The 23,134-nt window shown below is 42.1% G+C and overlaps 4 protein-coding genes across 5 annotated transcripts; 3 read left to right on the forward strand and 1 right to left on the reverse strand.

The window, feature by feature from the left end:
• The first annotated feature begins 567 nt into the window (after positions 1–567).
• six5 (SIX homeobox 5) lies at positions 568–8,586 on the forward strand. Its single transcript, XM_083773914.1, has 3 exons — positions 568–1,372; positions 3,051–4,612; positions 5,342–8,586. Exons 1-3 carry the CDS (start codon positions 678–680, stop codon positions 6,004–6,006), a joined length of 2,922 nt encoding a protein of 973 aa, XP_083630040.1. The 5' UTR covers positions 568–677; the 3' UTR covers positions 6,007–8,586.
• Positions 8,587–8,757: 171 nt separating this feature from the next.
• On the forward strand, positions 8,758–10,150 carry six9 (SIX homeobox 9; the record flags this gene model as incomplete). The annotated part of the gene is made up of 3 exons (XM_083773915.1): positions 8,758–9,153; positions 9,406–9,569; positions 9,762–10,150. 3 exons carry the CDS (start codon positions 8,758–8,760, stop codon positions 9,925–9,927), a joined length of 726 nt encoding a protein of 241 aa, XP_083630041.1. The 3' UTR covers positions 9,928–10,150.
• Positions 10,151–10,338: 188 nt separating this feature from the next.
• qpctla (glutaminyl-peptide cyclotransferase-like a) lies at positions 10,339–17,315 on the reverse strand. The gene is made up of 7 exons (XM_083772973.1): positions 16,297–17,315; positions 15,480–15,626; positions 15,046–15,339; positions 14,318–14,479; positions 13,210–13,309; positions 12,494–12,610; positions 10,339–12,390 (listed from the first exon to the last, which is right to left on the reverse strand). The coding sequence occupies exons 1-7, from the start codon at positions 16,510–16,512 to the stop codon at positions 12,245–12,247; spliced, it is 1,182 nt and encodes a 393-aa protein (XP_083629099.1). The 5' UTR covers positions 16,513–17,315; the 3' UTR covers positions 10,339–12,244.
• Positions 17,316–18,115: 800 nt separating this feature from the next.
• On the forward strand, positions 18,116–22,234 carry LOC310864112 (ribonucleoside-diphosphate reductase large subunit-like). Of its 2 annotated transcripts, XR_014569718.1 has the most exons (5): positions 18,116–18,238; positions 19,154–21,135; positions 21,257–21,445; positions 21,578–21,830; positions 21,910–22,234. XR_014569718.1 is itself a non-coding variant. In XM_083772683.1 (4 exons), the coding sequence occupies exons 1-4, from the start codon at positions 18,220–18,222 to the stop codon at positions 21,773–21,775; spliced, it is 2,388 nt and encodes a 795-aa protein (XP_083628809.1). In that variant the 5' UTR covers positions 18,116–18,219; the 3' UTR covers positions 21,776–21,894. The 2 variants fall into 2 exon arrangements, 1 of the variants encoding a protein (XP_083628809.1); XM_083772683.1 differs by lacking the exon at positions 21,910–22,234 and having other exon boundaries at positions 21,578–21,894.
• Positions 22,235–23,134: the final 900 nt, after the last annotated feature.

Below are 23,134 nucleotides of genomic sequence, written 5' to 3' on the forward strand. Positions count from 1 at the left end.
GAACCCTGTGGCTGCAGAATACTGAAAAGAATAATGAATTAGAACTGTGTGTGTGTGTGTGTGTGTGTGTGTGTGTGTGTGTGTGTGTGTGTGTGTGTGTGTGTGTGTGTGTGTGTGTGTGTGTGTGTGTGTGTGTGTGTGATGATGATGATGCTGCACACATCATTATGCTAATTAGTTGTCAGTAGATGGCTTGGCTTATCTTGTTTTGTTTTCCATAAACAGTTTCTGCAAGTTGGAAGGGGACGGGTAGGCTAGTGAGTGTTATTTTTCCATGAAAAAGACGTACAGTTTTATTATTTTTTTCTATCAGCTGAAGGGCTGTTTAGCCTTTTATATATCTGACATAGCATAAGGGACAACAATATTATCATTGCGGGAACTTTGATTAAAAAGTACCGGTTTCATTAGTCATTACCGTGTGGTCTATAGTCTCATTCTGTGTTGTGTTGTGTATATGTTGGCAGCCCTCGAGATTACACATGATATTTCAAGTAGAATCAGAGCTGCAGGCACTGGCACATCCAGCAACAGAGAGGCCCAGTCAGAGGAGTGACGGAGAGGAGATAGGGGCGTGCGCTTGTTGTGGCAGGCGGCGGGCATGCATTCACATCGGAGAATGGGAGAGAGAACGAGAGGGAGGGAGGAGGAACTGAAGGAAAGAAGTTAAAATAAAAATGGCTTCCTTGTCTTTGGAGTCTGCAGAACAATCTGAGAACAGCCAAGAGAAGCCTGCGACAACGGAGGACGTGGAACCAAAAGAGGAGGCCGATCCAGATGAAGTTTCAGAACAGTTGCTCAAAACTTTCCAAAATTCAGCGCTCAGCTTTTCGACGGACCAAGTAGCGTGTCTTTGCGAAGCCCTTTTGCAGGCGGGCAATGTGGATCGCCTGTGGAGATTCCTATCCACCATACCTCATTCGGTCGAACTGCTACGTGGCAATGAGACCCTTCTGAAGGCCCAGGCATTAGTGGCTTTCAATCGGGAGGAATTCAAGGAATTGTACGCGATTCTCGATAGCCACAACTTCCACCCTAGTAACCATGGGTTCCTACAGGACCTTTACTTGCAGGCGCGCTACAAGGAGGCGGAGAGGTCTCGGGGTCGCAGCCTGGGGGCCGTGGACAAGTATCGGCTGAGGAAGAAGTTCCCTCTTCCAAAAACCATCTGGGACGGAGAAGAGACCGTATATTGCTTCAAAGAAAAGTCTCGCAACGCACTGAAAGAGTGTTACAGAACCAACAGGTATCCCACTCCAGACGAGAAGAAGAACCTGGCCAAAATCACTGGGCTGTCCCTCACACAAGTTAGCAACTGGTTCAAGAACCGAAGGCAAAGAGATCGAACCCCGTCCGGAACCCACAGTAAAAGGCAAGATCCTTTCTCTCTATCTCTCTCTGGACCCCACCCACTCACTCACTCACTCACTACAGATTTAGCCTTCATTTTAGGAGAAATATTCTCCAATCTCGGCTCGCCGCCGTATGCAACGTGATTATACTCCCCAATACCCACAAGTTTTTATTAAACAACCATTCATTGTTTCTCACTAATAAACATGACTTATAGATGTCATGTCCCAACTCAGATTTGTGGTAGCCCGAGAAAGAAACAGCCAGAGGCCTTGGCAACAACAAGGTAAAAGTTGGAAAGTGCGTCTACAGTAAAATAATGAAATAAATAAAATTATAAATCACTCGCAACGACAGCAATAAATGGACTGACATTATACCCAGAAACGCCCTTGAAAAGAGGACAGGGACCAAGAGCATGTTGCTTTGTTATGAAATGTGAGATTAGGGCGCCCACTGTAGCTCAAATGTCTTGACATCCTGCACCTCAATCCCCTCACGGATCCGGGCGCGTCCCCGCGAGTCTCCGCAGAATTGAAAAGAAAACATGTAATTATTTAAATCACAAGCTTAATTAAAAAAAATTACATTGCTTTTCATCATTACAACAATTCCAAACTACATTTTCTATTTCATTATTGAAAATTACCTTTAGACCAGACCAGAGGCAGTGACCACCACAAGACTTATAGGCTTCGTAGGTTATTTTGCCATTCATCTTGAGGAATTTGTGAGTGGAGACCATCCTTACTGCTCTGAATCTTTACCTTGTGGTGGTCTGACACTGAAAGAACTCAATCTGTGCACAGGACCAACTATCTAAGTGTTTTGTGTATGTTTTACAGCATTTGTATATTAAACCGTGATAAAAGTGAGCTTGATTCTCTCAATACATTTAAAAACATACATAATGTAATGAAAAGATAAAAAAGGGGTCCAAGCCCAATACACTCTGTTCCAGTCAAGTGAAAAAGCCTTTATTTTATGGCATGGCAAAGATCATAAAAAATGAACCAACGCGTTTCGGCTACATAATGTAATTCAGCCTATTTAAGTTTAAGCAACTATTTATGTATACTCATTTATTTTCTGAGGGGCGCTAGACTCATTTGTATTTTTTAATATAATGCCTGATTGTTTGGCACAAAAAGTAGGAACGTGTAATTATAACTGTAGTCTGTAGGCCTGCATGTAGTCTCTCAAGACAGATTGACAGATGGGTTCCCAGATTGGCCTACATCTGACAACCATGTGAAGATTATTTAAACAATAGTGCAAAAAATGCTCCGTTCCTATTGATAAGCATTGGCAGAATCAAAGTTCGGTATGATTGTACCCTGAATCCCCTTCTATACTGAGATCAAACACATACAGCCTAAAAAAAAGGGGTATTGCAGTCATTGCGTTGCGCAGAGGACAATGGTGTTGAAAGGGAGAGATCATAAAATAAAATGATTTAACAGTGTGCCTTATTTTAATGGATAATAGAGGTATCCAACATACCGTATTGTACAGAATATAAGACGACCCCCATTTTTCAAGACTCATTTGTGGAAAAAGAACATTGAATGTCAAATAGTCTAGTCCCCGATTATAATACGACCCTTTTCTTTTTTTGATATTTCCATTGGAAAAAAACGTAGTCTTATATTCAGACCAATAGTGTAATGGGTTGTCTTTCCTTTCTGTCATTTCAGTGAGTCTGATGGAAATCACAGCACAGAAGATGAGGCAAGCATCATGGATGACAGCTCTGACAAACCAGAGGAAATGACTGGCTCCACAACGCCTATCATCTCTCTCTCCGGACTCCCCTGCAGCACAGAGGGCCAACTCATCTTCAATGGGGCTAGTGGCTTCCTCACTGCCACCCAACCTTTGTTGCTCAATGGCAATTCCATCATATCCAGTGCCGGTAGCGGAGTCATAATCAATGGGATAACCCTGAGCGATTGTCAGACCGTCACACTGAGTCCTGTGGCTGCAAACTCTCCTCTGATCCTAAACAGGACCCAAGTCATAGCCAAGCCTACTATCAATGTGCAACAACAGCCACACCATATAATATCAGTGGCAGACCAGGGGGCTTCAGTCATGGAGACCAAAACAGGCACCCTCCAAACAGTGGTTCTGAGCACCACTAACATAGGCAGTTCAAACTCGACTATCTCTCTTCCTCTAACAGTAGAAGCAAAGACAGACAGACGGGGCACACTTACAGTTCCCTCTCTGGATTTCATCAATGTCCCTGATGGAGTTTTAATCAAATCCGAAAGCAGTGGTCAGACGGTATCTTCTTTGTCCTCTTCTTCATCCCCTTCTTCGACTCTTTCCTCCCCAACTTCTGTCCCCTCGCTAGTCTTAACACAAAACGTCCAAGTCCAGGAGTCCCTCGCCCTCCCAGCTTCCATTAACTCAACAGGGATTGTTATTTCCAGTCCTGTTGTTTCGCTTTCCAGTCATCAAGGGGAGTTTGTCGCCACTGCTGGCTCCCAGTTAATACCTTCCAGTTCCATCTGCCAGGCGGTTTCCTCCATTAACCATTCCAGTCCCCAGGTCTTCTCCCTGCCCCAAGTAGTGCCATCCATCCAGGGCATACCAGTGTCCCAGTTGGTCCAACACACTTCAGGAACACAGGTATCCCAATGCCCCCAGTTGGTCCCAGTGTCTGGCTTCACTTCTCCACTATCCCAGATCCTTCCACAATTCCACAGCCCACAGACTTTGAACATAAGCCAAAGGCTGGCTCAGCCGCTCTCTCAACAGCAGCAGCAGCAGCAACAACATAATCAGCGCAATGGTTCAACAGCTCTGAATGAAGGTACTACCACCATTGTCTCTTTGTCTCCGATCACTAATGGCCAGATAACCCAGGGGCTAACACTCCAACTGTGTGATCAGAACACGACCACCAGCCCTTCTCTTGCCAGAATCCTGCCGACACCAGGCCCCCAAGTTATTCCCATCTCCTCCCCAACTCCCATGCCCCAGTCGAAAGACTCAACTCATGCTCAGTTAGTTCCCCTATCCATGCCCCAGCTGGTGCCCGTCTCTTCCATCTCTGCTTCTTCTTCCTTCTCTTTCCCTCAGGTAGTCTCTGCTACTGCCCCCCTCTCCATTCCTTCTGCTGGAGTTCCCTTTCAGATCCTCACCTCGCCCCCTGGGGGAAGTGGGGGCCAAGGCCCCTTCAGGATAAACCAGCTGGGGCCCATTCAGAATGTGACTCCCCAAATCATTCGGCTCCCCTCTGCCTCTCCAGGTACTTTTATGGTTGAATGTATGCATATCTTTCTGAAATGGTACTGATAATAATAGTGTGTATCGAAAACATATTTTTTGTAATAATTGCTCGGCTCAATTGTTGATTATACTATGGCAACTTAACTTGCAAAGGTTTAAAATATAAATAGTGTTTCATCGTATTTTGGGGCAATACACTTTTAATATAAACTTTGTGTTGACTATCTTCATTAACCTTTCAATAAATGTTACCCATTAGTCCAGAGCAAGATTAGAAGTCATACACTGTTGTAATGACCTAGAACCAGCTGAGTCAGTCAACTGAGAATAATCATGTCTATACCATATATAACATCTGAAGAGAAGACGTCCGCACACCCGGTTCAGTTTAAAGCAGGTGTGGGGAAGCCTGAGGAAGGTTGCAAGACCTAAACTTTGCTCTTTATTCATTGAATAAATGCTCTTGAACCAGCAAGTAGCAGTGTGCGCCTGTGCGGGTCTCCCTCCGTTTCCTACGTATACCACATCAAAATTCTGTCTCCTCCAAAAGTTTTAAAGTTATATTGAAAATGTTTTTCAGGATATGTTCTAGTTAATGTTAGCTTAAATAACTGTCAATACAGAAATATGTTTTTTTATGTGTATTAAATTAGAATGTGGGGAGACCACAGCTATAAAATGATTATAATAAAATGTAAATGATGTTATCTGTAAATAACTATCAATTAATATTATCTCTTTACTTTAGGTAACCTTCTCCTTGGTGGAAGCCCCTATCTCAGTATCCAGCAAGGGAAGCTGATTCTGACCATACCAGCAGGCATTCAGCTCACCAGCCTGCCTGTTAAGGCAGTCACTGAAGCATCTTCCATCTCTACCAATGGTTTAGGCACAATTTTCACCCCAGTCACCTCTCCTACAGTTGTCCAACCAACAGCCTCAACCCTTAGCACCTTTGCAACATCTCCCCTCAGCTTTATCAACTCATCACATCTATACTGTGCACCAGATACAGGGGCTGCCAGCAACCAAACACCCACAGTTCCACATACCCTGGACCATTCTGCCCCCCTGACGCTATCTAACACCCTCACCCCAGAAAGCATGCTCTCTCTCAGCCCCATGTGCAGCGGAGTTACGCCAAATGCCCAGCTGTCCCAGAATTCCTGGAGCCCCGTATCCCTCTCCACCTCAGTCGGCATGCCTCTGTTTGATATCCGTGTTAAAGGGGTGTTACCTGAAGACCCGGCATTGTTAGGTCTACCAGGAGAGTCCTTACTCCTGGGAAGCCCATCTTCAGAGCAGGACTTAGAGGCAAGGTCACCACTGGGCCATCCAGATGACATAGATGGGGATTCCAAGATTCTTACACAGCTCCAATCCGTCCCAGTAGATGATGAGCTGGGTTTATAGTTAGTTCCACTGGCTCATGCGCCATCTTCAACAACAAAAATGAGAGATTGGATACAGTCTATACTATTGGCTTTTAACTGAGTTTCAGTTTGCCTCTCATTCATGAACATAGTGCCTTGAATAGATATATGGACAGGTTTCAGCATGTGGCACAGGGATACTCTGTCATTATGGTCTGATACCATCATGGTTTTAGGTGACTTGAATGAGCGGGATTATGTGGGATATCCATTTTCTCATCAAACATCATTGGATGTCATAAATGCAGTGTTCTACTATTATCTGAATGTTATTTCAGTTGTGTAGAATTGGCAATCAAATAGTGCCATAAATTAAAAGTGACTGTCAGCTTTGTATAGATTTTGTGCCATTGTCTTCAGATCTGTCTATCAGATCTAGTCACACAAGAATGACATGGAGTATTATACCTAGGCCTCTTCTATGTCTGGATGTAAACATATATGAATATATACTTGGTGAGTTGACCTATTAACCCAATTATGCTTGGTTTGTGTACTGCAGACCCAGCTCAGCAGTACTTGTACTAGGGAGTGAATATTTGGGGTTGCTTTTAGCTGGCTGAATAGCCATTTTTTCATGGTTTTAATTTGGTTTTGTTTTATCACTATTTTACTTACACTCCAGGAATAGGGGTTAGAGACTATTCTTTTCTACAAAGGGGGGAAAACCCAACTATGAGATTAATGGAAAAACTGGTTGAGTCCTTTGTGGATTCATTGAGATGAACAGTTTTCCTCAAGAGTAAATTGCGCTCCAGCTACAATTGAAAGGTGGCTGCTTACAACTCAGGCTCTGTCCCATGTGAGGTCTTAGTTGAAACACAGCCCAGTTGGAAGTTGCCACCAAAGGATCTAGTTCCTGTGTGTGTGGAACTCAAATTGGGGTTTCTGTCCATTTTGAGGGGGAAAAGAACAAAGGAACATTAAATATGTGTCTATGGAGTGAATTTAAAGTTCTCACAATGGCTAAGATCAAAAGCCAGTAAACTTTGGGAGATTGGGAGTAAAGCTTTTATACACTAAGCTTTGAAATGAAGCATGGTGTTGCGTTAACACTAAAATGTTGCTGTGACCACACTGAGGATTATTTACTGTTTAATGCACCCCAAATCTTACAGTGTGTTGTTTGTACCATTAAGTGCCTTATTTTTGAAGATGGTGGGGTTACAAATATATTTTTTGCAGTATCAATAATACCCATCCAGCTTTTAATCTGCAATGAAAAGTAATCTGACACTCCTGGTTTTATGTTCATTGCTCTAGCTCCTATATTGTATATTTTGCACAGGTCATCCATGTTATGTTATGTTTATGCTGCTCTAATATGATGATGGTTGGGCTTTGATTCCATTCTGAAGTTTTCATTTTCACTAAGGTATCAATGAAAACTGAGAGGTTTTGACAGAATCATGGGACTTCTAAATGAAATCCAGCAAGATTTGGTGCTGTAGTTCCCGCCATTGAAACCTAAAATGCATCTTGCGAGCCCTCCAGTGTCATAGAACAGGTAGCGGTCTAATTTCTGACCAACTATGGTACACAAAACTACAGTTCAGTGTCACATTTAGCTACAATAATGGCCTTTTGTGTTTTTGTATTTTTTTATACGTGTCTCTTTTGTATCAATCAGTTCCTAGTTTTAAATAAACAAACGAGAAGTCCATGTGGAAAATGGACATAGGAAATTGCATTCATATTGTACCCGGAATGTTACATGTTTTCCATCAAATGGGGATTTGCTGTCTGACTGCAATCTAAACTAGATCCATCCTTATTTTACTTGCCAAAAGTATGATTTCACTTGTTTTCAGTCAGCCATGACCACCACCAAAATGACAATTGGCGTTAAGCCTGGGTCATTATGCCAATAATAACATACCATACATTAGTTATGAGAAAGGGAAAGGATGCTTGTTTTGTCATGTAGCCTTTTTTTCAATGTTTATATGAGCCTATTCTTTTTGTCAATGTATGTAGCTGTGCTAGTCCACGCAGAGTGGTGTTCACTAGAGCTGTTACAGTGTTGGTGTGATTATGCACAATTATATCCCAATATTTTTGCTCTAGCCTGGGATATAATGTATTTACTCTCTCCCATCCAACACACAACACCTCTGGATTTAACCAAAGATACTCTTATTTCGATTAATGTTTTGAAAGGGATCGTGTTTTGTATTGTCATTCAAGGTTCTTGTCTTTTCCATTTAGAGGTTTTGTACTCGAATGCATTCTATTTTTTATATTACTGTTTATGATATTGTAATAAATGGCATTTACATAACACTTCCTTGTCAACTTGTCAGCTATGGTTGAAATTATATTTGCATTTAAAATGATCATCTATAGGTTATTTTCCGCATGAATAATCACGCCATTGTTGGCTGTTGTTTTTGGTTCTAATTTGTCTAGGAAAATATATTCAAATGTGTTTTTTCTTTCAGTTTGCACAGCACGTTCATCGATTTAGTTTGGATAAGTAGGCGCTCAACAGCAAATGACATGTACAAGTGTGCATGTTTGCACACAGGAGCAGGGCCGGTGTTTTTGTAACCCCCATGTTCTCAGATTACTCCTAGTGCCATCAGGGCGGGGGAAAGGCAAATAAGAACACGATGAATAATGTTATAAAGCAAGCGACATGCTCCACAGATCCTCCACACCTTCCCAGCATTGTTTCAGCTCAGGCCAGTGAAAAGGATTTTTTGATTTAGTTTTCATCTTAGGTCATACCATGGCAGCGGTCTTCTCAGCAGAGCAGGTGGCGTGTGTGTGCGAGGTTCTGCTACAGGCTGGTCGGATGGACCGTCTCACAGGTTTCCTGCATGCTCTTCCTCCTCCATCCTCCCGCTCCCCCTGCCTAGCTGGTTTGGAAAGTGTGATGAAGGCCCAAGCAGCCGTGGCCTTCCACCAGGGCCGCTTCTCGGATCTCTACACACTGCTGGAGGGCTTTCCTTTCTCCTCACGCAGTCATCCTCTCCTTCAGCAACTGTGGCTGAGTGCCCACTACATTGAGGCAGAGAAGCAGAGAGGTCGTCCGCTAGGGGCCGTAGGGAAATACCGTGTTAGGCGCAAGTTCCCTCTACCACACACCATCTGGGATGGAGAGGAGACCAGCTACTGTTTTAAGGTAGGTAGGATTTTCAAAGGTCCTTGATTTTTGATTCACTGAATGTTCACAAATTGCAATTGCACTGGTCAAACTTTAATTGAGTTTAATGGTGGCAGAAGTAAAATAAATTGTGATGTGGGTGTATGTTAACATTTAAGCTGGGGGGTTTGCTTGATGATCTTCCTGTTGTTAAACCAGCCTATATACATTGTATGTAATTTGTAACAATACAAATACAATGCATTAATTGGTTAATTTACATAATTGCAGGAAAAGTCTCGAACTATCCTCCGGGAGTGGTATTACCGTAAACCCTATCCTTCACCGGGTGAAAAACAGGAGCTTGCAGGAGCGACAGGTCTCACGCCAACACAGGTCAGCAACTGGTTCAAGAACAGAAGGCAAAGGGACCGAGCGACAAACGGACACAGTGGGTCAGTGGCTGTATTCTGGGCTATTAGTAAGATCTAGTTTTAACTCTGAACAACAGTGCCCTCTCTTGGCAACTGGCTGAAAGTAAATAAATAAATATAAAAATAAATTTGGTTTACATCCATTAAACTGAATGAATTAGATTTTAAAAACAAATTGAGCTTGATTGTATCAAATTTTCTCTCTTAAAATAGTGACCAAGCACTTGGCTCCTTTGGAACCTCAGGAGAAGCCTACCCGTCCTCTGACAATGACCTTTCTCCTCCTGGCAGTCCTAGTCTCCTCTATAACTGCGCACCTCTTCGGTACCTGTCTCACCCAGCGCCGCCTTTGAGTCATATCTGTCTGTCCCATATTTAATCTGTAAAATCAAATACATACTTTGTTGTAAGACTGCTAATATAAACATTGTTGTAAATAATTTATCAACAACAAACTTCTTTTACCCGACTGATCATTTGACATTTACAGTAGATATTTTTGTGGGACCCTCACGAAGGCTTGTAGCCAAAATTGCATTGGTCTTTTTTAAATCTTTGCCATGCCGTTATAATAAAGATTTTTTTCACCTGACTGGAACAGAGTGCCTTGGACCTATTCATGATTTGAACCCTCGCCAACGAGCACCTGTTTTGAGTTAATGTTGGCGTTACTACTTTAACATACGATGCAACTCTGTTAATAAAGGGGCAAAAATTAAGATAATCAAACATGAGTTGTCATTAGTCATTAGACATTGCTGCAAGACATGTGAATACATAAAATGTATATTGTAAGAGACAGACACACAAATGCCATAGCTGAGTCCATAGTTTAGAACAGGGGTCGGCAACCTTTTTGACATGAACTGGCATGTTTTTATTCTTTCTTGATAGCCAGTGTGCCATATCAACATTAAGTTTAATTACGACACCATATAAAAATGTAATATTTTCAACTGTTTTTAATTGTCCATATACTGTAAAACTAATTGTTTCTTCTTTTGAAATATTTTCTTTCACATTAGGATGTAATGATCATTTGACTCAATATCCCTCTCTCTCTCTCTCTCTCTCCACGTATGCCAGTGTTCCTAAGGTTGCCTACCCCTGGTTCAGAATGACTTGTACCCCAATGTACCATAACATTCATTCTTTCTCAGGTGTAGTGTACCGTTGCACTAAACATATGCATAGAAACTTGAATGATCTACTCATGATATATTCCAGAGTCTTCTCATCTTCATACACTGCATATAACCATCATATAACCAGTCTCATACGGTAAAATAAGGTTATCACTTTATTGCTGACCTTGTTGAACTGTTGTTGGTATGGAAGGAAAATCCTTATTTCACTGCATTTTAATAACAGTAGAACTAGAAACACAATTAAAAGTGCAGGACAAAATAAACTTTGATGTTATTTGTCACTATAAGGTCCCAATAAAAGAAATGCAATAGTTCACAGAGGGAAGGTGCAAGGTTACACACAGACAGGACTAATCCTGCGTTCACACGGTCAGATGCAAAGATACAGAGAGGTGTTCCGATCGATCGGTGATCAGCCGATATTCTCTCCAAATGACATGTCCGACGGACTCGACACCGGGCGTGGTGATGTGGAACGCGTGTGTCAAATTTGAAGTCGGCAGGGCGAGTTACGTGGAAGACAGACATACAGAGATGTGGCACATTTATAGATAGATTTAAGTGGTATAAAAATCAATCAGATATATAGTATAATATTGTTTTGTTATCTGTGACAGGCCTAAATATTCTCCCCTTCCTCCCAACACACAGGAACAGTTTTTACGTGAATTTTGAAATATAATTTAGGAAATATTCAAATTTTCGGTATCGGTATCGGCCAATCGTGAGTAAAACAATAGGTGATCGGGATCGGTCCCAAAAAACCTGATCGGAGCACCTCTAAAGATACAGATTTATTGTCAGCGACGTGTAGCTACAAAGATGCATCTGACATTTGTAGCTGCTGCAAAAGCTACAAATTGCGACTGTGTGAGCAACAGATATACAAAGCGACTTCGTACCCTGTGATCTTTGCTCATGTGAACGCAGAAATAGACTTTTTCTCAACAATTGGCACATTATGAACAGTGAAGATATCCTGGCTCAGAGTTTATTTCATGAAATCAGGAGTAAACAAAGCTATATGTTCATCACAGTACATACTAGTAACTAGTATAATTATAATGTAATAGTAACTAGTACATTACAATTATATTTTAACAGTAATTAAATGGCTGTGCCAAAAGATGCATTTCCTAGTGTTTAGACAAGAGGTACCATTAATCAAGCTGCCTCAATCTTCCAGCATGAATGAATACATATTAACGCATGGGCAAACTTAAAACCAGAGCTACACGGTCACTCATCAGATGAAGCCATGGATACAAGAGAATCCAGTAGTGCAAGTCTTTGGTCGAGCTCATCTGGTATTGCAATATCATGAACTATATCAGTTTAGTTCATTTTACCAGAACATTCTGGAGGTTTGTCCCTTGTGCACTGGATCGAGTCCATTACAGTCTGTAATATATAGACCGGCGACTGGTCTAAAAACATCCATCAACGAATGCACTGTGAACTGAATTTCTCAGTGCAATATGCCAAATGCACTTGGGTTGATACATACCTCGATATGGGCGTTTTTGTATTGGTGAACACCACATAGGTTCAAAAGCCAAGGTATTCTGCCAAAAAGATCGCCATGATCTTGGTAAGGTTCTCCACTGTGGGTCGGTGCATGTTTTCCTCTGTGTCATCCAGTGTGTGCCAAAATTGGGGGAAGGGTGTAGCGATGACATGAAGCACAGGAACACCTGTGTGTACATGTTTGCATATGGGGGGGGGGATTAATGATTCAAAGCAAAACCCAAATCAGATTATGACTGTGTGTACATAGGGTTGGTGTCCACCTCTCACCTTTATGCAGGAAAGGGATGTGATCGTCCTGGACCGGTCCGAGGTACACGTCTTTCCTGAAGTAGGTCTGCTCTGATGGGTGAGACGTCAACAGACCCTGTCTATGGAGTCTCTTCTCTGAGAATGAGTGAGGCGTAAGGGGTGGGGTGGGGTGGGGTGGGGAAGGCAGCAAGTTAGGACACGTGAGACAGAGATGAAAACGGCAAGGGGGCAAATCCTGCTACCAGTGTTGATTTTGTCGACTAGTTTATGACGAAAAATGGACGAAACGTTAATAAAGAACTAAGCTATGATGACTAAAACTAAATAGACTGAGAATAAATATATTGACAATTCCGTCAACAAAAAACTAGACTAAAATGTTAGGGAGTAGTGGACAAGAAAGAGATCCAGTAGAACGAAAAGTATTTTAGGTTAGTTGCACTCAGGTGCTACGCTCTGAAAATAGCTGATCTACAAGCTCACAACACATAGTGAGCTTGTAGATCTGCGATTTTCAGCATGAAACAACATGTAAAATCAGGTATTATGAGGCCATCGACACCGGCCAAAATATATATATTTTTATATACATTTGTCCACAAAATCAACATTAGATTTAGTCGACCAAAATCTTACGATATTTAGTCGACTAAAACTAGACTAACACTAAAACATTTCAGATGACTAAAATATGACTAAAACTAATAAAATTTTACTAAAAACGAGACATCTACCTGCAGCAACAAGGCGGTCAAACCAGCGAGCAGTGTTATCAAAGTGATTCACAATCAGAGGGTCAGCAGCACCCAGTAGGTCTAGCAGCACAAAGAGGTCCTGAGAAAGGGTCAAGAAACATCAGTGTCAACCTCCAAATACAAATCAAGACATAATAGCCTGGAAAAGAAATTCAGACTGGGATTGAAAACAAAACAAACATTGAGTGCTTGCTTACATAAAAATCACTGCTCCCATTATATCTGTATGTTGCTGCTCACTTTATTGAAGTACTTTCTGCAATCTGCTCATGTTACTACTCAGTACTCACCCTTGCCCATATATTTATTAATGATACATCCTGTGAACGCCTGTCAGAGTGTGAATGAACTCGCATTATAAACTAACAAAATTTGAATGCAAAGAACTTCTGGGAAAGTGCTTTGGTTTACAGTTTACCCGGTTCAAAAGAACCATACCGCTGGTCTGGCATGTTAAGCTTATTGACCACGACTCACTGCATACTTCACATTACTGCCAACAATTTTCCAAAGCATACTATACTTACTTTGGTTTTTGAGGAAACCAATGTTTTCCATTATAATACTGTAGTGTACACTAAGGCACAAATAGTTGCTGGAGAAAATATTGATTTCCAAACTAAATTAATTTACTTATTAAATAACTATACAAAAACATACAGCGACCGCCATCCTAAATATATTTGGGGCAAATATATGGTCAAAACTGTGAATAATTGTTTAGACTGTTGTAAACCTAGGCAAACATCATGTCGAATAAAATTTCTCTTAAATGCAAAATATATAGGGATTGACATTTATTAACACAAACATAGGGATTAAAAGATTTTAACAAAAAATTAACTATGTAAGGTAGGATGTAGTATGAATTATACTTGTGTCGTATTGTGATTTGTGATATATCAATCTCTCCTGCAGTGCACACCATATCTATCTATAGTTGTAATGTTGGATCACTCTTACTCGGGTATTGCATAACCAGAGGGGCATGCGTTCACAAACTTCCCAGTGGGCATCGTTCCCAATGACATCAGCCTAGTACTTATAGTACATACATAAAGTACATGTGTACACACAGTTTGCTCACCACAGCATGGAGCATGGTGGTGTGCGTGCTTCCTAGCGGGTGGGGGGTATGTGCCATGCGTTCCGCCAGGTGACGGGAGCCATAGAGAGAGTCTGTGGATGTCCATTCCTCAAATGACTCCTCCCCATCAAAGAAAGCCAGCTGGAGAGTTACTGGTGGATGCTAGGATAGATTGAGAGAGTGCGTGTGGTAGTGAGTAGTATGCTAATGTTGGGGTAGGACAGTCCCAAAGCTGCCTCTGAGGTTAGTGGTTTTCTCTGCAGTGTAATCTTAGTGTGTGTATTTCCAGCCACCATAGATCAGTCGCCAGCAGGATGCTGTCAGATACAAATACTGCACTCACAACTAGGAGGCTGGAGTAGGCACTTTCTACCTTACACTGCACAGAGCGAGAGAGAGAGAGAGAGAGAGAGAGAGAGAGAGAATACATTGGGAGGAACTAAACTAGTCAACTCAGCATCTCACCGTTTCCCTGCTCTTTCATTTGTTTTATGTTAACACAGGCAGCAAGGATGACAATCGTGACAGTAAGGATGGTAGGGAAAAGGGGACATAATTATGTTTGTAATTGTAACTTTTTCTTGGACTCCTTTTTTTACTGTTCTTTGCCTCTCTTCTTAGTTTGCGTCTATGCCTTTGCGTTAAAGACACCATTATTAATTTCCATCATATTAAAACTGAAGATATCTGAATAAATAATGTAAATACAGAAACATCTGGGCAGATACCTGCTGATTGAGTGACCTGAGCTGGATGTCCAGGGCAGTGGCCAGCTCCAGGATCATTGCGCAGGGTACAGCTGAGTCACTGGCCCCGAGAAACACCTTCTCTGGGGCACGAGGATCAGGTGGAAGAGCCTTGGAGTCATAGTGGCAGGTGAGTAGCAGCCTGCGTGGAGCCGAAGGGTCAAGGGTGGCAATGATGTTGGTGAACGTAACCTGCCCACGGGGGGTCGGAGACACAAAGGAGTCTACGTCTAGAGTCCAGCCGGCCGTCAAGGAAGACAATGTGGAGGAGATATGCTGCAGTAGAAACAACATAATTGATATAGTGTGTGTGTGTCTGTGTTTTGAGAATTATTTTGAAGATATGAGCATAGCCATATGCAAATGTTAAATAAATGTTAACATGATCAATCACTCCACTGGTGCACATACGGTACCTGTCGTACAACCAGACTGCCTTGTGTTCCAGGTAACCTCTCTATGAGGATGGGCTTCAGGTGAGTCTCCCACAGACGTGTTCCATCAACCTGAGAGGCCAAGCTACGTATCTGTGATGCAGAGCACTTACTCGCCTTGTGGGACAACTGGAGCAGAAGAATTTATAAAATGATCAATGAATATAAGACCCAGAAAGCAGGACCCAGCTAGAACTATGACACTCAGGTACAGCGGCAGCAGGCCCATTCCTGTTGGGCCCAACTAAGGACTTTGGATTTACAAAGTCCACTATAACCCAGCCACCTCTCCCTGGTCCACCTTTAAACATGCTCAGTGACAGTTTAACTTGCAGAGTAAACCTTGAGGTCCAGTAAAATGAAGGGAAGAATGGCATATACAGTATATATATATATTTATATATCTATGCCAATATATATGAAGAATAGAGGGTGGTGAAAATGTATGAAAAACAGCAGCTTTGCCCTGGTGTACTGTACTGTACATCATTAAATTGTTAGTGTTTAGGTTATAGTTGAGCTCTATTCTCTATCAATAACACAATCAACATTTCCATGATAGAGGTTTTGTAGAGCAAAAGTACAGACGATGTAGCCTCTGGCTTTTTTTTATGACGATTCCTAAATCATTCCAAAACGCTCATAGGTCAACTTTCTATTTTTGACAATTCCCTATGTTTGAAACCAAATTAAATCGCAATAACGTTCTAGCTCTGGTCCATAGCCTTCTACTGTTTGCAGGGCAGAATCGAAGCAGTAGAAGGCTATAACTTACTAGACCTGTAGGGCCGTTCCTTACCCTGTCTTTTGCCAGATCTAAAAAGGGCAGGTTGGAAGGGACTCCGCTTGATTCATTGGACAGGTATATTCCCAATATGACAGCCAGGATCAGCACACCGATGAGACAGAATATGAGGACCCGGACACGGGGCACCGGAACCCGGTCACAGCCGGGCAGTGGTCCGCTGCCGTTGTTGGTCTGCAGAGGCTTGTACCGCCGGCTGGATTTTGACATGATGCCTGGATTCTGATGACACACAGCAGATCAGGCTCTCTGCAGTTCAGTTCTCCGTTGACACTGACAGATGTCACAGTTCACAGACACGTAGCCTACGTGTCAATGTTACAGGCATGGACGGCTGGCCTTCCTCAAGCACGGCTATAATAATAGACCACTGAGGTAAAATAGGCTGTTCTGTCGTACCTTTGTTCTAATAGTCATTATTTGCAACGCCCTGCTCCTATTTCAAAAATAATAGGTTACCCTTTATAGACGAACCTCTGCAGAGCCAAACCCATCTTATAAAACGACCCTCCTGCAGTCTCATGCTCAGTCAGGAGACAATCGGAGACGACCTTGGATGTAGTCTCGCTTTGTTTTGTTATGTGTCACGCACAACATTGTACATGTGATATAATATATACCCTGAGTCCCTAACCCTGCAGAGAAATGTGCAGTGCTGCTGCAACGTGTTGACCACAGTAGCATATGGAATCGGATACGGTGCTAGTTCCTTCCGTATCGCAGCAGCCGCTGTTCGCATGTATGTTTTTTATTTATTTTTACTTTTCCTTCTCAACTAGTAGTACACATATTACATATTATGTAATCAGTGTAAACGGGTCGGTCCGATGACGCTCATTTCCTCTTAAGGTAAGAAATAAAATAAAAATAAAAAATACAACAACAAAAATCCCAAATTGATTTCCGGGTGTCGTAAGCAGAACGGTGATCGCGCGAGGGTGTCCGGAGCCAAACAGCGCAGATCTACAGCTAAACACGACCTTGGTCACAGACCCACAACGCCACGCGTTGTCAGCTTGTAGATTTGTTCTTTTTGTCTCGCCACACCGTCGTACTATAGAGTAGATAATTTAAAGGGCCAGCAGTAGGACCCTAACCTGACGCTGCCAGATCCAAGAAGCTTGCTACACAAATTTGTTTGGTTACCCAATACCGCCCTCATCTGGCAGAGTCAGAAAGCCTGGGTATCGAGGCTAGTAGGACCCTAGTCTCTTGAAATAAAGGAGCGAATGTACCGATCGTACGTGTCGCACGTACATTCGATCCCTTATTTCAGGGGACGGGTAACGTGTCCCTTTCATTGAACTGATCAGAGAGAGACACACTTTGTTCCCTCATTTTTGACTTTTGAGAATCAATCAATATTCAATACACATCTTTTACAACAAGTTCAAAGTCTCTAGTCTCTACTAGACCTAGTTAACCTAAGCCTTTTCTCTCCCTGGAAATAAAAACGTCTGGGTTTCCGAGGCTATAACCTACGCCTAAACTGGACCTGAGTTGGACCCTGTCTGCCATACACAAACACGTGCGTATGTGAAAATAAAAGAAACATGAAAGGACATGTAATGATGTGCATATGAATTAATTGTGAGTCGGTACAGGATTCACAGGAATAATAAAATCGAAATAAACATCCCGCCAGGTTGTTCGCCCCGCCCCCATACACCGCCCCTACAGAAGGACGTCAGTGAATATACGTGGCGGTGATTGGCTAAAAAACATTTGGTTTCTCTCTTATATGGATGTTGATTCGACGAAATACATGCTTGCATAGATAGATGCTGCAGGTTTTTTGGCTTGTGCTTTTTTACTTGTGTGTGAGAGACGGTGCTGTGATAGAGACTCAGACAGCAGTAGTAACTATTATCAAATTAAATACTGTAGCGGGTTCTTCCAGCCAGGGATCTTGGCAAGATGCACGTCGTCAAGCGAGGTGGGGTTTTATTATTTTATTTTAATAAAACAGTAGTTTGACATTAGACAACCCAGACACCAAAGTATTCGATGTGTTCAACTTGTCTTTAACCAGTAGGTGGAAGTTGACGGGTGTAGTTTAGAATCAACATGCCTTGTTAAGTTGTTAACCGTAACGTCACGTTGTTTTCCAAATACAACCAGTGTTAGCTAAATGCTAAGTAGCCACAATGTTTACTACTGTACGTATCGTGATTCGTTGTTTAGCAACAACGAAATAAATAGCAGGTCGCATCGTTGGTTTAAATTATCACCCGTGGAATATATTAAGATTCTAGTCTATAATTTCATAGTGGTTGGTATTAATTCATTACAGTTACACTATAAAATGTGTTAATTAAACTCTTGAGTGTACAACTGAAATGCGTCAGACTCAAATGATCCATTTGTGTACACTTTAAGCTCAGTGTAGCGGTTTTAGTTGGCGCTAGAAAGCACAATACCTTTGTTTCCATAAGGTGCATACAAATGATACTACAGCAGACAGCAGCATAATGACAGCTGATGGATTGAAACATGTATTAACAGTTTGAGGAAAGCACAAGGTCTGCTAATTATCTGCATTAGCTAGTTAGTTTACATTAGCCTGTGTTAACATAAAACATTTTTTTTACTGGAGCCAGTTTCGAATTGCAAAGTGCTCTTTGGGAGCAGTTTTGAAGGATATCTATATTTAAAAAAATATTTTAAAATCAACTCATTTCTACAAATTCTTATTTCATGTTGTCATCTTTTTGGGGACGTTGCTGTTCCTTCCACAATCATTTGGCTCACTTTACCAAATGCATTTGTTTTGACAGATGCCAATGCCATAATGTTTGTTTTTAACTGAGAAAAACACATTTGTTGACAAAGACCTGTTGTTGCTTTTCAGATGGACGCCAGGAGCGTATCATGTTTGATAAGATCACCTCTCGTATCCAAAAGCTTTGTTATGGACTGAATTCCGACTTTGTGGACCCAACCCAGATTACAATGAAGGTGATCCAGGGGCTGTACAGTGGAGTCACCACCATAGAGCTAGATACATTGGCAGCAGAGATTGCAGCCACCCTCACCACTAAGCATCCCGACTATGCCATTTTGGCTGCACGGATTGCTGTCTCTAACTTGCACAAAGAGACTAAGAAAGTGTTCAGCGACGTGATGGAGGATCTGTACACCTATGTCAACCCCTTAAATGAACGCCACTCTCCTATGATCTCCAAGAAGACGCTTGACATTGTCCTTGAAAACAAGCATCGTCTAAATTCGGCCATCATTTTTGACAGAGATTTCTCCTACAACTTCTTTGGCTTTAAGACACTTGAGCGGTCTTATCTGTTGAAGATAAATGGGAAAGTTGCTGAGAGACCCCAACACATGCTCATGAGAGTGGCTGTTGGAATTCATGAAAGAGACATTGATGCAGCTCTCGAGACCTACAACCTCCTCTCAGAGAAGTGGTTCACCCATGCTTCCCCCACTTTGTTCAATGCTGGCACCAATCGACCCCAGCTGTCAAGTTGTTACCTGCTGGCCATGAAGGATGACAGCATTGAAGGTATTTATGACACGCTGAAGCAATGTGCACTCATCTCTAAATCAGCAGGCGGCATTGGAGTGGCAATTAGCTGCATCAGATCAACAGGAAGCTACATTGCCGGAACAAATGGTAATTCCAACGGGCTAGTCCCTATGCTTAGAGTGTACAACAATACAGCACGTTATGTTGATCAGGGTGGTAACAAGAGACCTGGAGCCTTTGCTATGTACTTGGAGCCATGGCATTTTGATGTGTTTGATTTCTTGGAGTTGAAGAAGAACACTGGGAAGGAGGAGCAGAGGGCTAGAGATCTGTTCTATGCCATGTGGATCCCTGACCTCTTTATGAAGAGAGTGGAGAGCAACCAAGACTGGTCGTTGATGTGCCCCAGTGACTGCCCTGGGCTGGATGAGTGCTGGGGGGAGGAGTTTGAGGAACTGTATACCAGGTATGAGAGAGGGGGCAAGTCCAAGCGTGTGGTGAAGGCTCAGCAAGTGTGGCATGCCATCATTGAGTCCCAGACAGAAACGGGTACACCATACATGCTCTACAAGGATGCCTGCAATAGAAAGAGCAACCAGCAGAATCTGGGTACCATCAAATGCAGCAACCTTTGCACAGAAATTGTGGAGTACACTAGCGAGGATGAGGTGGCTGTGTGTAACCTGGCTTCTATTGCACTCAACATGTATGTCACCCCGGAAAGGACTTTTGACTTTAAAAAGCTGGTATATGTCACTAAGGTCATTGTCAAGAACCTAAACAAGATCATTGACCTCAACTTTTACCCAGTGCCCGAGGCTGAAAACTCCAACATGCGCCATAGGCCCATCGGAATTGGCGTCCAGGGTTTGGCTGATGCCTTCATCCTGATGCGCTTCCCCTTTGAAAGCCCTGAGGCCCAGTTGCTCAACATTCAGATCTTTGAAACCATCTATTATGCTGCCCTTGAATCCAGCTGTGAGCTGGCCGCTGAGCACGGCCCTTACCAAACCTACCCTGGCTCTCCTGTCAGCAAGGGAATCCTCCAGTATGACATGTGGGAGAAGACTCCTACAGATCTCTGTGACTGGAAACTACTGAAGGAGAAGATTTCCAAACATGGTGTGAGGAACAGTCTACTGCTTGCCCCTATGCCGACTGCTTCCACGGCCCAGATCCTTGGCAACAATGAGTCTATTGAGGCCTACACAAGCAACTTCTACACCCGGAGGGTTCTCTCTGGGGAGTTCCAGATTGTTAATCCCCACCTGCTGAAAGACCTTACAGAGAGAGGGCTGTGGAGCGAGGAGATGAAAAACCAGCTGATTGCGCACAATGGATCTGTCCAGGTAAAACAACACCCCATCTGATAATTTAATGTGACAGTGTCCAGAAAAAAATGCATTAAAACACATTAGATATAATATTGTTTTTGTATATTGCATTTTTAACCAGGTTTGACTTCCACAGGATATTGCTGAGATACCAGATGATATTAAAGAGTTGTATAAAACCGTGTGGGAAATCTCCCAGAAGACTATTCTCAAGATGGCTGCAGACCGCGGTGCCTTCATTGACCAGAGCCAGTCCTTGAATATCCACATTGCAGAGCCAAGCTATGGCAAACTAACCAGCATGCACTTTTATGGTTGGAAGCAAGTAAGTCAAAGCCTCAGTAGAGATACTTTAAAATATAATACAAATCTGCAAGGGATTGTTAAATTTAAAACGCACAATTTAAGTGCCACAAGACACCTTTATATTTATAAGAGTTCACATATCTTATTACAGGGTTTGAAGACGGGCATGTACTACCTGCGAACCAAACCTGCTGCCAACCCCATCCAGTTCACTCTGAACAAGGAGAAGCTGAACGAGTCCCAGCCAGCGAAGACCTCCGATGAGGAGAAGGCAATCAAGGAGCTCAACGCTGCTGCTATAGTTTGCTCCTTGGAGAACAGGGATGAGTGCCTGATGTGTGGCTCTTAAATCCCTGCTAACAAGGCATTGTTTAAGCAGTTCTCACCGGTGGTGGACAAAGACAGTCATTTCCCCCAGAAAATGTCTAAAAAGAATAGTGAAAATAGATCTACTAGCTCAGAACTCATGTGTTGAGCTTGTAGAAAGTAAAAAATACAAGGGGGGGGGGGGGAGATTAAGGTCACTATTCGAGTAAATGTAATTGGTTGCTGTCCACCACTGGATATCACTTCTCATTACCAAGTAGTTTGCTTCTGGGAGATAGAGCAAGATTGTATAGACTTGCTAATGAACAGGTTTCCAATATTAAACTGTGGCTCATGACATAAGTCTGTATTTTTATTTGTGGAAAATTACATTACTTGAAGTTCAAACTGTTCATTGCCTCAGAGCTTGTGACGAAACTTCAATTGATCACTTGGAACCTGGGTAATAAGACTGTTGTGAACATACAAAACATTCTGTCTGAAGCCCAACACACACCGGGTGCGCAGCGACGCGTCGGACGCCACCGGTGTGCGATAGGTTCATTGAAAATAATGGAGGCGGCTGTTTTGACGCGCGGCGTTCGCAGACGGTGTGGGAGGCCCTTGACACAGCTTTTAATGGACATTTTCGGGAGAAAGTATTTATTCTGACAATGTTCATCTGATATGAATACAATACCTTTTTGTAATAAACTGCTATATCTTGTGCAAATGTTGACTAGCTTTTATAGCTAACTGGGGAAATATTTGTGGTTAGGGTTTAATGATGCACTGAATATTCAGCAGAAAATGACAATGCATTCTTGGCCTGAATAGGCAGAAAATATCACTGAATGTATGCAATTAATGCATTGGACCCATAAGTGATTAAGTTACAGCCATGACAGCAATGGTAGGAAAAGATATTAATCCTATTCAGTTTCGGAGCATCCTTATATTCTTGACTCTAAATGGTAATTTCCATGTTTCTCATGTAGTTTTTGCATTTGCAGAATGAGAGAAAATGGCCATTCTGAAAGATGATTTAATTTTTCTTATAAAATGAAAACATAATTTACATTTTTAAATGTACACTCATTGATATAACATCCCCAAATAAAACAAGGTTAGACAAAGTTTGTCTGCATTATGCACCCCTGCCACATGCAGAAAGCACTGAACGCAAAGAAAAGCCGGAAATAAAAATGCATAATCATACAAATCAGCTTTGTACAAGGATCAAAAAAATTGTATACACAAATAAAATAGTACCCTCTCATTTTCACTATTTTACCAGTTTGCAAAAGTGGCCAATGTATTTAGAAATAAATTATCAAAATAGTAAACATCTAAAAAACAAAACAAGAATATACATTATCATTTACCTTAATGCATTACTGTT

This window comes from Protomyctophum parallelum, assembly GCF_964188405.1.
Source record: "Protomyctophum parallelum genome assembly, chromosome: 9".
Classification (NCBI taxonomy): Eukaryota; Metazoa; Chordata; class Actinopteri; order Myctophiformes; family Myctophidae; genus Protomyctophum; species Protomyctophum parallelum.

Bases quoted from the DNA above. Each gene is read 5' to 3' on its own strand.
- LOC310864112 (XM_083772683.1), top strand. The intron at 21,136-21,256 runs GTAAAACAACAC...TGACTTCCACAG, and splicing joins CGCACAATGGATCTGTCCAG to GATATTGCTGAGATACCAGA. The intron at 21,446-21,577 runs GTAAGTCAAAGC...ATCTTATTACAG, and splicing joins ACTTTTATGGTTGGAAGCAA to GGTTTGAAGACGGGCATGTA.
- six5 (XM_083773914.1), top strand. From the start codon at position 678: ATGGCTTCCTTGTCTTTGGAGTCTGCAGAACAATCTGAGAACAGCCAA. The intron at 1,373-3,050 runs GCAAGATCCTTT...CTGTCATTTCAG, and splicing joins TCCGGAACCCACAGTAAAAG to TGAGTCTGATGGAAATCACA. The intron at 4,613-5,341 runs GTACTTTTATGG...TCTTTACTTTAG, and splicing joins GCTCCCCTCTGCCTCTCCAG to GTAACCTTCTCCTTGGTGGA.
- qpctla (XM_083772973.1), bottom strand. From the start codon at position 16,512: ATGTCAAAATCCAGCCGGCGGTACAAGCCTCTGCAGACCAACAACGGC. The intron at 15,627-16,296 runs GTAAGGAACGGC...CTTCTGCTCCAG, and splicing joins TAGATCTGGCAAAAGACAGG to TTGTCCCACAAGGCGAGTAA. The intron at 14,480-15,045 runs GTATCTGCCCAG...AATCTATCCTAG, and splicing joins TCAGGTCACTCAATCAGCAG to CATCCACCAGTAACTCTCCA.